The sequence below is a fragment of the Sus scrofa genome, chromosome 7, assembly GCF_000003025.6.
Source record: "Sus scrofa isolate TJ Tabasco breed Duroc chromosome 7, Sscrofa11.1, whole genome shotgun sequence".
NCBI classification, from domain to species: Eukaryota; Metazoa; Chordata; class Mammalia; order Artiodactyla; family Suidae; genus Sus; species Sus scrofa.
This window is the reverse complement of record NC_010449.5, coordinates 117674647-117687725: the sequence shown is the minus strand read 5'-3', so window position 1 is coordinate 117687725 and position 13079 is coordinate 117674647. Positions and strand designations below refer to the sequence as shown.

General features: G+C 42.7%; 1 protein-coding gene across 8 annotated transcripts in view; it reads right to left on the bottom strand.

Annotated features, from left to right (window-relative positions):
* PAPOLA (poly(A) polymerase alpha) overlaps positions 1-11643 on the bottom strand; it is a 64266-nt gene extending 52623 nt beyond the window's left edge. For 6 of the 8 annotated variants that reach the window (XM_021099685.1, XM_021099682.1, XM_021099684.1 and 3 more), the window contains exon 1: positions 11110-11330. In XM_021099685.1, the coding sequence (XP_020955344.1) occupies positions 11110-11117 (8 nt within the window). In that variant the 5' untranslated portion in view covers positions 11118-11330. Of the gene's footprint in view, positions 1-11109 lie in introns of all 8 variants that reach the window. The other 2 variants (XM_021099683.1, XM_001929075.7) reach the window with 2 other exon arrangements.

Here is a 13079-nt window from a genome sequence, read left to right as displayed (position 1 = left end):
GTTTTTGGGGGGCATTGCACCTATGGCATATGGAAGTTACAGGCTAGGCTAGGGGTATAACTGGAGCTATAGCTGCTGGCCTACACCACAGCCACAGCAATACCAGATCCAAGTCATGTCTGCGACCTACACCGCAGCTCATGGCAACGCCAGATACTTAACCCACTGAGGGAGGCCAGGGATCAAACCCGCATCCTCATGGACATTAGATCAGGTTCATTACCACTGAGCCACAACAGGAGCTCTTACAACCCATTTTTAAAATATAAAATATGACACCACAGCACAAATTTGCAGCTGCTCCTAGGGTAGAAATACAATGGATTCGAAGACAGGTCAAATATGGGCCCGAAATCCTGTACAACAGCAATAAGCTTGAAAGGAGCAGTGTCTATCCAGTATTATCCCTTACAGAAAGGGCATGCTTGCTATTTGTAAATAAATACTTCTCTTGACTCCAGATTCTGGAATTTGACCCTTCTCATAGGCGTAACACAAAAAGATATCCAAGGTTGTTCAATAGAGTGCTGTATACAATGCACTAACAAACTGGAAACCACCTAAATATCCATAAATATAATATAGAACTGGCTAAGCAGAGTACATTCTTACAACTTAATACTATGCCATATAAAAAGAATGAAGTAGTTATCACATGCAGTAGCATGGAAAGATGCCCACAATATGTCAGGTGAAAAAAAAAAGTTGTAGCATTATGAAAGAACCAGTATTTATTGAAATGTCAACATATTCCAGGGAGTGTGTCAACCACTTCACATTATTCCCAATTTTCCGATGACTCTACTACTACTGACTCCACCTTACGGATGAAGAAACTAAAGAGAGGAAAGGCTTATTTCAGTTCACTGGGCCAGAACATGGCCTCGGGCATCTGACTATAATCATAACCTCTTATGGTGAAGCGCCTCTACACATTTCACAAGATATAACCTTGTGTTTTTAAAAATTATTTATGTAGGCGTTCCCATTGTGGCACCATGGAAACGAATCCACCTAGTAACCTTGAGTTTGCAGGTTTGATCCCTGGCCTGGCTCAGAGGGTTTCAGATTTGGCGTTGCTGAGGCTGTGGTGTAGGCCAGTGGCTACAGCTCCAATTCAACCCCCAGTCTGGGAGCTTCCATATGCCACGGGTACAGCCCTTAAAAAAGAAAAAAATTATTTGTGTATTACGTGTATACATGCATAGAAACACACCAAGCAGAACTGATATGCAAGAACTTCATTTTATAAGATTTTGTTTCAATATGTTAAATTACTTTTTTTTTTTTTTTTTGCTTTTTAGGGTCGAACCTGCAACATAAGGAAGTTCCCAGGCTAGGGGTCGAATCAGAGCTGCAGCTGCTGGCCTACACCACAGCCACAGCAATGCAGGATCTGAGCCACATCTGTGACCTACGCCACAGCTCATGACATCAGATCCTTAACCCATTAAGCGAGGCCAGGCATCGAACCCGCATCCTCATGGATACCAGCCAGGTTTGTAACCACTTGAGTCACAACAGGAATGCCCCAATTTGTTAATTTAGTTTTAAAACGAAATATTATGAAATCATACAAAAGTTGAAAAATCATCCAATTCTACTATTCACCATTAGTTTGTGATCGTAAAGAGGCTAAAATCACTCCAACAGCAAGGAACACCAAACAATGTTCAATTTAAAACAATACTTAACTTTCTGATTACCAGCTTTTTGATTACTAGCGTTTTAGTTTATGATAATCAAAACACATTAAAGAAATGAAATAAAAACTAAAATGGATTTTTCAGTGTACTGCTTTGTGATTAGTAAACACAAAGCAAATGATGATTTCTGGCTCTAGAAAACTGGTAAAGCATCCAAGGTAACCAAACTTCAACAACCCAATTTTCCTAAAAGCACCTTTTCCTCATTTATTTCTGCCATAAAGTATGTTATTTATTAGGCTGAAATTTACTGAAATAAGATCCTAATTGCATATATGAAAGACAGAAATAATCTCTTAATTTCAAATCTGTTCTGGGATTCAGATCCTTGAACAGATGAGTACAATGGGAAAGCTTAAAATGAATATTACAGAAATAAAGAACTAAGGCTATGCCCAAGGAAAAGGTTAAGGAGGTGTGCGCTCTGACTGACTGAGAGAGAGAAGGGGGAAAGGGCAGTCTATGCAGATGACTAACACACAAAGAAAAGAACAGCAAATGGTCAATGGTGTTCTTCCGAAACAGTTCATATGAATGACTCTGCATTCTAATGTAAACGAAACTCATACTGTTGATGAACACCTGCCTCCTTACAGTGGGCACTGGCAATTGGTGGCTCATGGTATTAGGGTTTACTGGGAGTTCCCACCATGGTGCAGTGGGTTAAGAATCCGACCACAGCAGCTTGGGTCACTTCAGAGGCTTGGGTTTGATCTCTGGCCCAGTATGGTGGGTTAAAGGATCTGGTGTTGTCCCAGTTGCAGCTTGGATTCAACCCTAGGCCCAGCAACTTCATATTCTGGGGGTGCAGCCATAAAAAGGGGGGGTGTCAATCCCCTCAAAATGTACAGATCTTAGCCAACAGAAAACACCATCATTTCTTCTAGTTTTAGTCAATGAAGTCAAAAACTGAAAACTTAATTTACTTGATATTCTTCTTTGGAAGCAAGCAGATAAATCACAACATTTAATCTAATCACAGTATATAATTTGTTGTTTAAAGGCCTTAACTTTAAATATAATGTGCCCATTCAAATTAAGCAGGAAAAAAGGTCATTGAACAGAGTAGGAATATGGGATCTCTCTATCTGAATGTGCACTAAATATTAATTCTCAGCAGAAATAACACAATTTCCTCTTTCACAAGTTTAACATAGATTTTAATTTGACTAGTAACTTTACTAGCAGCTTAATTTTACTAGTGGAGTCAAGCATAGAGTCAAGAGAACATATTTGTGGAAGTTTCCATCATTGCGCAGCAGAAAGGAATCCAACTAGGAACCATGAGGCTGCAGGTTCAATCCCTGGCTCGCTCAGTTGGGTTAGGGTTCCGGCGTTGCCTTGAGCTGTGGTGTATGTAGGCTGCAGATGCGGCTTGGATCTGGCTTTGCTGTGGCTGTGATGTAGGCCGGCAGCCGTTAGCTCTGATTTGACCCCTACCCTGAGAACCTCCATATGCTGTGGGCGTGACCCTAAAAAGACAAAAAAAAAAAAAAAAAAAAAAAAAAGACAATGTATTCACTAAGAATTTATTCTAAGGATAGCTAATTCACCTGCCATCCTGTATAAGTGGTACTAAATATATTTAGAACCTAACTATGGCCTTTCTAAAAAAAACTATAGTCTTAAAATATGTATTTCTGGTAGAGCATCCAGACAATATTATTAAGCAGTAGCAGGAGCACAAACACAGATGAAGCAGTGATGAATCCCAAGGCCCAACTTTGGAAATATAAGGTTGATTATGCGGAAGAAAGGTACTTGTTACTCAACTGTAGCAATGTCCAAGTTATTTTTCCTTCCTTCCTAAGTGTCCCCTTGCCCCTCTCCAAGAAAGCTAGAAGTTTAAAAAAAAACCCACAACTTGAAAATGAAGGAAACGTAACTAGAGAATCTGAAAAAGTAAATAAAAAGTAATGATTAAAAATGTATTAAAACAAAGTATTATACATGTTAACTCCAGGAAATGCAATTTAGATGTTTCTAATAGCCAAAATGACAGGAACACTATTCTTGCCTTCTGCCTTTTTTTTTTTTTTTTTTTCAGTGTTGCACCTGCTGCATATGGAAGTTCCCAGGCTAGGAGTCAAATCAGAGCTGCAGCTGTGAGTCTACACCACAGCCACAACAATGCCAGATTTGAACCCATCTGCAACCTACACCACAGCTCACGGCAATGCCAGATCCTTAACCCACTGAGCGAGGCCAGGGTTGATCCCATATCCTCATGAACACTAGTTGGGTTTGTTACCACTGAACTACGACAGCAACTACAAGAACACTATTCTTAAATAATAACTTAAAAACTATAAAAACTATTGTAAAATGCAAGAAGCTGGTATCTGAACAAAACATAGAGGGAATATAAATTTAAGAGGCAATTCTGTAACAGAAGTGGAATAAGGTAAAAGATATCTAACTTAAAAACTCCATTTTTTTCTTCCAATTCTTAAATTTTCACAAATGAAAATTCTGTAATATTCTGCAGACCTACAAGCCACAAGATTAAAAATCAACCATCTTCCATAAAACTTGATACTGAAAATTAACTGTACTTAAGATATGTTTAAAAAAAACAAAAACAAAACCTCCAACTGAGCTGAGGAAACACAGTTTTCCAACAAAGTACCTAGGAGACGATAAAGTCCTAAAATGAGAATAAAACACAGAACCCAGAGTTGAATTAAGCTCCATTCTACAACTTAGCACCCTTAAGACTTTAGACAAAAAAGAACTTCAGACAAAAGAGAACCTATTTCAAAGAGAACTAATTATCTCCCACAATGCTGTTTTATAAATCATAAACTAAAACTGTACAATTACTTAAAAGCTGTTCGGGAGTTCCCGGTGGTCTAGTGGCTATGGTTTGGCACTTTCACTGCTGTGATCCCTAGTGTGAGAACTGATCCCACATCGAGTCACTAAAAATCCTAGAAGGTGCTGAATAGTCAAAACAATGAACATATAAAGGACATGTTTCTCCCACCCAACCAAAAAAGAGAAGAGGGAGTTCCCGTTGCGGCTCAGCTGGTTATGAACCCAACTAGTATCCATGAGGATGTGGGTTCGTTACCCGGCCTCGCTCAGTGGGTTAAGGATGCTGAGCTGTGGCGTAGGTTGCAGAAGTGGCTTGGATCCTATGTTGCTGTAGCTATGGTGTAGGCTGGCAGTTGCGGCTCTGATTTGACTCCTAGCCAGGGAACTTCTATATACCATGGGTGTGGACCTAAAAAGAAAAACAAACAAACAAAAAACAAAAACAAAAAAGAGAAAAAATATCTGGGACTCCAACTGGCCTGAAAGTAGGTTTGTTTTGTCTTTTTAGGGCGGCACTCACGGCACATGCAGTTTCCCAGGCTGGGGGTCCAATCAGAGCTGTAGCCACCGGCTTACACCACAGCTCACAGCAACACCAGATCCCTGACCCACTGAGGGAGGCCAGGGATTGAACCCGAGTCCTCATGGATGCTAATCAGGTTCATAACCGCTGAGCTACAATGGGAACTCCTGAAAGCAGTTTTTATAAACCTGCCTAAAAGCAACTGAAGGTGAAATTTAATTGTAATATTAAAGTAGCTTAGTTACCAAGGATAGAATTATTCTGGTGAATCACAACATTTAAAAGTTATGTTTTCAAGCCAGAAGGCTTTGGGGGGGGCGGGATTAGGGGGGTCAGTCAGGGAATAGGAATGGATAAGCTTATAAATTTATTCAAATTCAATACTGTCCCTCCCAACTTCTCCATCAAAAAACATGAACTGCAAAAATGGTTAAGGTAAAATATTCACATTTCAAAACAATAAACAACATTTATTTAGCAGTAAACAACTCATTACAAAAATCTCTAAATTTTTAAATCTGAGAATCAAAATCTCTCAGAACTTACGTTTCTTTTTTCTTTTTTTTTCCTTTTCTTTCCTGCTTTTTAGGGCTGCACCTGCATCATATGGAAGTTCCCAGGCTAGGGGTCAAATCTGAGCCACAGCAACTCTGGATCCTTGATAAATTGAGCAAGGCCAGGGATCTAACCGAGTCCTCATGTGTATTAGTAGGGTCTGTTTCCACTGCGCCATAATGCAAACTCCAGAACCTACCTTTCTCAAAGATTATCTAATACAGTTTTTCATTGACAACAAAAAATGTCTTTAAATCATGTGTGTCCATTCCTCCATCAAGATGCTGCAGAGACAGCTGTCAGCTGTTACTACACTATACAGCAGCAGTCTTAGGACTCTTAGAATTCTTTTTCTTTTTTTTTTCTGGTCTTTTTGTCTTTTTAGGGCTGCACCTGCGGCATATGAAGGTTCCCAGGCTTGGGTTGAATCCAAGCTACAGTCTCCTGCCTACACCAGAGCTACAGCAACTCGGGATCCAAGCTGCACCTGTGACCTACACCACAGCTCAGGGCAACACCATATCCTTAACCCACTGAGTGGAGCCTGGAACACGAATCCTCATGGATGCTAGTGGGGTTCACTAACCGCAGAGCCATAACGGGAATTCCTCTTCCCAGGACTCTTACAATTAAAATTTATGGAGGACCCCAAAGAGCTGTCATTTATACGGATTATGTCTGACAGTATTTACTGCATTGGAAATTACAGCTGTGGAATTTTTTAAATGTTTATTCATTTAAGAAACAATATATCTATTACATGTTAACATAGATTAACTATTTTTTAAAAAAAACTATTTTCTAGGAAGTTCCCTGGTGGCTCAGGAGGTCTAAGGATCCGACACTGCCAAAAGCTGCTGTGGCACAGGTTCGATCCCTGGCCCAGGAACTTCCACATGCCACAGGCGTGGCCAAAAAAATTCAACCATTCTGCAAAACAAAAAAAGTAAGAAGGACAGCACTACTTTACACTTTTGCAAAACTCTTTAATTTTGGTTTAAAGACAGCTTCCCATATCTGCTTCTGCATTCAATCTCTTTTGATAAGCTGTTTTGGTAAATACACAGGGAGAAAACCTGATGTTACACCAGTATAACTAGAAAGAGTATTTTAATAGCCTTTTCAAATAATCGCGAATATTCTTTGGCATTACAATGAATTGCCACAAGTGGCAAGTTCTTAAAGATTAGTTATAATATAAAATCAGAAACCACATCAAAAAACCCTTTGTACTCTTGCATTAAAACCCACTGGTCCACCTGGCACTTTAAATACCTCTGACCAATGCAAAACTGGTGGAAGATTACCACGATCAGTGGTTTGGAAAACGGGGGTTCACTGTACATTATGCATATCTTCCAAATGCTGACAATTACACAAGATCAAAAAACTCATTAATATCACCATCGATCTAACCAGAAACAATTATTGGGAGGCTGTCAAGTTCACAATGGCAGAAAGAGGCATTCCAAAATTCCAATTTTTGTTTGAAAGCTCACATTCTATCACTGGCCACAAATACAGTCAGTTTTTTTCCTTAAAGAGACAAGCTCCATTTTTCAAGTAAATGCCAAGCACTCAGGTATGAAAATCCATAGCTCATCACTTGTTCTTTCTTTCAGGTAAAAATAGAGCTTCATAAGAAAAGCACTAGCTTAGCTCACAAATCAATCACACATGTGCTCTTCACAAAACAACCATCCTACTTTTTCCACACACAGCTTTAGGTATACTTCCCATTTTGTCATAACATCATTAAAAGACAAAGTCAAGAGTCAAGACATTATAAAATTCCTATTTTTACTGCTTCATCAAAGCCTTCTTTTTTTTTTGCTTTTTAGGGCCAAACTCACGGCAAATGGAGGTTCCCAAGCTAGGGGTCAAATCAGAGATACAGCTGCCGGCCTACACCACTGCCACCACAACGCAGGATCCGAGCCACCTCTGTAACCTACACCACAGCTCGAAAGCAACACCAGATCCTTAACCCACTGAGCTGAGTGAGGGCAGGGGTCGAACCCACATCATCATAGATACTAGTCGGAGTCTTTTCAGCTGCATCACAATGGGAACTTCCATCAAATCCTTTTATTCTGTGTGTATGGTGTCAAGTTTACTATGACAATTAGAAATCAGTGCCTCTGCCTTGATTCTTCCTAAAGCATGAGCAGCATTTCGCTCCACTGCTTTTCTACCATTGGTACAAATGTCAACAGACTAAAACAGACATAATGATCTCAATATTATTATTATTGTCTTTTTGCCATTTCTAGGGCCACTCCCTCGGAACGTGGAGGTTCCTAGGCTAGGGGTCTAATCCGAGCTGTAGCCGCTGGCCTACACCAGAGCCACAGCAATGCCAGATCCGAGCCGCATCTGCAACCTACACCACAGCTCACAGCAACGCCGGATCCTTAACCCACTGACAAGGCCAGGAATCGAACCCGCAACCTCATGGTTCCTAGTCGATTCGTTAACCACTGAGCCACGACGGGAACTCCCGATCTCAATATTTATAAAAAGTTTCTATTTTATGACCTCCCTAAAAGGATGTCAAGGACCCCCAATGCCCAGGCTTCTATAGGTCACACTCTGAGAATCGCTGCTACACAACATTACTATCCATCAAAAATAGTCCTAATTCTACCTCTTAACACTACATGAAACTGCTCCAATTCCTTCTTTTTTGGGGACATTCCCACATACGCTTAGAAGAAACACTACTGTCTCTCCAAGTCTTGCCAAATATCTCTTCCCCACTAAGGTCATTCTACAAATGTGGCATGAATGCTAAGTCACTGATAATGTTTACTTTCCTTAAAATCTTTATATTACCAGTGCGATAGCCAGCACTGAACTGACGAAATAATCATCTGACCAGCACAGGGGCATAAACTGGAATACAAAATTTATATTAATGCAATGGTTTTCAACAAGCTTTTGGCCTCACATACACCTGACAATATCTGACAATATTTTTGGTTATCAGTACCAAGGAGTTGGGGAGTGAGACTCCTGAAATTTAGTACAGGTCAGGGATGCTTTTAAACACCTTATAATACATAGGATAGCTCCCTGCCAGGAATTATTAGCCTAAAATGCCAATAGTATCAACAGGAAAAATCCTGTATTGATGGATCCTAAGACTCAAAATTTCTGGAAGCTTCCTCATCACCATGGCTTTCCAGACCAACCTTTCAAAATTATATGTGAAATTACATATGCTTTTATACAATACATGGAGACTTGTTCACAATGTTTTGTAACGACCTAAATTCAATAATCTGTTTTCATTTCATCCATTCTGACAACTCGCACATTGTCTGTACCTTAACCCCACCTGCTGAAACAAATTTAACAGCCATTCCAAACATGACAGTGGAAGTCAAACACAATATACAGCCTGGAAATCAAAATTCTGAACCTCAAAGAAACAAATTAATGACACCAGAACGTGAAAAACAAATAAAGTAAATTAGTAAGGGCCTATTTAACTAGGCAGTCTTTGGCCTTTTTGTTGTTTTCTTTAAAAGGACGATATTTATAGATATATATATATATAAAAATCTGAATCACGCTGCTATACGCCTGAAACTAATACAACACTGTAAATCAACTATACTCCAATATCAAGTAAAAATTAAATTAAAAAGTACTGTAATACACTTACAGTTAAAAATAAGGACAGCCAATGAAAAACTGGCCATGTTGTTCACATTTCAAGAAATACAGTAGACAGGCAATATCCCTGTGTGAAAACCTTCTGTCTTCACTTTGTCTTCCATCTTAAACATTTGAACTAACTTCCAAAGAATTTGAAACACTCAGGTTTCTAAAGGAAATGAATACCTCCCTTCCCCAAAGAATGCTGGGGAAAAGTAGGTATCAAAGTACATTTAATTTCTTGTAAGATACAAGTTATTTCTTCATTAAAGCTTTTTAAGGCATACATTCCTGCTACTGATCAATTTTTAATAGTGACATGATTATCAGAAAAAAAGTCCCTTTTCAAAAAGCAATAAAATGTGACTTCTGTGTTAAATGTCACTTTAGCTTTAATTGCTGAATTGAAAAACGCCACAAAAATCTTGCTCAGATTCAGTTCTCTAGTAAATTTTTTATCGTTCCATAAAATAAATCAATAAACAGCGACCTTGCAGATTACGACTTTCTCGGTATGTTTAATTGAAACTAACAAATATTCTCATTACAGAAATAATCTGTTGATATGCCTCTCAAAAAATGACGGGGGGGGGAGGAAGGAGCATGAAATTCCTTTTTAAAACATCATGTAAAAAGTGACAGATGTCTTTAAAATCTGTATCAAAGAGCCTCACCTGTAAAGAGAGACGTACACCCACATACACACACACACAAGTAAAACTGTACGATCAGCGCTATTTGCAGAAAAGAAGTTTTTACTTAAAAAAAAAAAAAGGCTTAGGTGCTACACTAGGTGTCTAGAAACCATAAAATCTTTATTCTGCATTTAAGTAAAACGTCAAGGATGAATTCATGCTTCGTTTTGGGGCTACAAAGAAGAGAACTCGACCCCTCATCTCTTACACGTGAATCCTCAAACACGGAAGAAATGCAGTCTCACTATTCAGGCCTCTACGCTGCCGTATAAACGCAGGAAAAAAAAGACTGTAATCTTTCCATCCCAACAATGAGTTCTCACATTACATCCCGTTCTCTGAGAGGAAAAAAGAAAACTTTTTAAAGACCCTACAAGGGAAAGAAAGTATAAATGTAGGCCTAGTGAGATTAGAAGACATAGCTGGACTAGCTTTCAGTGCACAATCAGAAAAACACAAAGTACCACTCGATAGAGGAGGAAGCAGGATGATATCCGGCTACCCTATGAAAACAAAATAGGGAGAGCAAGTCGTAATTGCAACGCCTTTCGAGGGGGCACCCTGGAAAGTGCCCCTTTCCCGACGGCTGAAAAGCCAGGGAGTGGGGGACTGGGGCGGGGGAGGAATTCAAACCGTGGGACTCAACGCTCAAAATTGGGTTTTTAACTAGTGCTCATCAAGCTCAGACGTGGAAGTGGATTAACAGCGGCGCACGATGTAGGCACCTTGGAAACGGGAAACGCAGGCCGGGAACACAGGCAGAGAATTGGGCCGGAGAGGCTCCGGGGGGCGAGCCCGCCGCGCATGCAGACCCCGCGAGGAGCAGGGCCTTCCTCCCCGACACTGGGGGTTTTTTACCCCCTTCCTTTTAGCGGAGAAGTGGGAGCAGCAGCGTTGGAGGTGCCTCCGGCCCTTCCGGAAGAGGAAAGCCCCCGGCCCGACGGCCGCCGAAGCCAGGAAGGGGTGGGGGGAAGCGGGAACCGAGCAGAAGGGGAAGTGCGGCGGCGAGCAGGAAAGGAAACAGGAAGAGCCCCAGTCCCGCCTGCCTCCCCCACGGGGCGAGGGCCCGGCTCGCGCGCCCCCTCCCCCTCCCCTGACGCCCCCCGGGCCCCGCCGGCGTGCGAGAGAAAACAGAATACAAATCACTTACAACGGCATCGTCTCCTGCGCCGGCACCGCCCAGTCACTTCCCCCCCGCAACCGCCGCCGCTGCCGCCCTGGGCATGATCCACTGAGGCGGGAGGGAGGGGGGGCCTGCCTCAGCCCTGGGTCCAACCCCACTCCCGCACCCGCTCCCGCCGCTTTAAGCGCTTCTCCTCCTTCCCCTTCGTCCTAACATGGCGCCCGAGCGCTACCACAGCAACGTTCTAGAACCGCTGACGCCGCCACGCACGCCGTGCGTGCGCCTGCGCAACAGCGGCCCGCCGCCGCGAAGCCCCACGGGAAAGGTAGTTCCCGCGCCGGCCGGCGCTCTGGCGATTTACGCCCCAATCCTGTCGGCTTCCTTGGCGGTGTCAGGGAGCGGTGGAAGCGGTGCGGAACCCTCCCGGCGGCGGGGCGTCGCTCGAGTCGGACCGCTGTCGTCGCCCACGGGGGCGATGCGCATGGACGGCGCGAGGGAGAGCCCAGAGAGGCGCCGCTTCCGGCGCCTTGTGAGGTCCGGCCGTTCTCGCCGCCCGGGGTCGCGGCGGCTGCGCTGTCCCTCGGGCGGCGTCGGCTGAGGCTCTTGGAGGAGATCGAGGCGCCCACGCGTGCCCCCGAGAGGTGCCCGCCGAGCGCGAGGCTCAGGACAGGGCCACTTGGGTTGTAACAAACTACTCATCCGCTTTGTACTTGTCTGCAAAGTGAGAGTTATGCTTGCTTCCGAGGGCAGTGGCACCTCTTTAATGCTGTAATGCAAGAGGGGTGGGTGCTTGGCACAGCCGGGGACAGAGGGCGCAGGGATGTTACTGCGACTCCCTCCTATTCCACTGGATTCGGTTCCCCCTACCCGGAACTTTGGAGCTTTTCTGTCCACCGATATGTACGCAGGCTCTCAGGAAATATCTGTTGAATGAGTAGTACTCTGAGGACAGAGGATTCGGGAACAAGAGCTAATTTTATCTCTGTAACTGTTGGTGCACTGGAACTCACTGATAAAGCTGTCATTCAATGGAAGCCGAGACAGCAGTGATCCTTGGGATTTTAGCCAAGGCCCTTTCGCTGGTAGTTTCCCAGAGGTGTTTGGTAGCTCTTTCTAGCCCTGGGGTGGGATCTGGGAGTTTCCTCCCCACCTCCAGCAGAAGTTTGATAAAGAGTGCCTGAGACAGACTTGACTCTGACATTCCTTACTTTTTCGAATTTAGGAAGCGTTCCAAAGTGTCACAAAGAAGGTTGATGGCGGGGAGGGAAGGAATCAAACAAAGGAAAGTTCTGAATTCTTTATATCACTATGCATTTGTACATCCTCAGGAATCCTGTTTGACAAAGGATTTCCCTGTTTTCACTGCTATCTAGTGGGACTAGCCTTCTAAAGGCTCTGTCAGTGGGAAGAGCATGGGCACTAAACCCGAATTGTCCAGGAGGGTAGCCACATGTGTCTTTTGAGCACTTGAGATGACGCTAGTCCGTTTAAGATGTGCTGTGAGTATAAATTACACACGGATTTCAGAGATCTTAGTATGAACAAAAGAATGTGAAAAACCTGACAATTTTTTATATTGTGTTTTTATAATTATTGCATTGTAGAAAATATGACAGTTTTTCCTGTTTTTGCTTTTCAACGTGTGGCTACTAGAAAAATTTGAATTATATATGTGGCGCTCGTTTCTATTAAACGGCAATGATCTAGAGACAGACGTGTTTGATTCTCAATTCTATTTATTCCTTTACCCTCTTGTCATCAAGGTGGCTTTAGTTGGGGGCCCAGTGGTAGACCTGACCTTAAAATTTTGAACATCTTGGAGTTCTCATCGTGGTGCAGCGGAACCAAATCTGACTAGGAACCATGAGGTTGCAGGTTTGATCCCTGGCCTTGCTCAGTGGGTTAAGGATCTGGCGTTGCCATGAGCTGTGTGGTGTAGGTCATAGACTTGGTTCAGATCTGGCATTACTGTGGCTGTGGCTGTCAGCTGCAGCTCT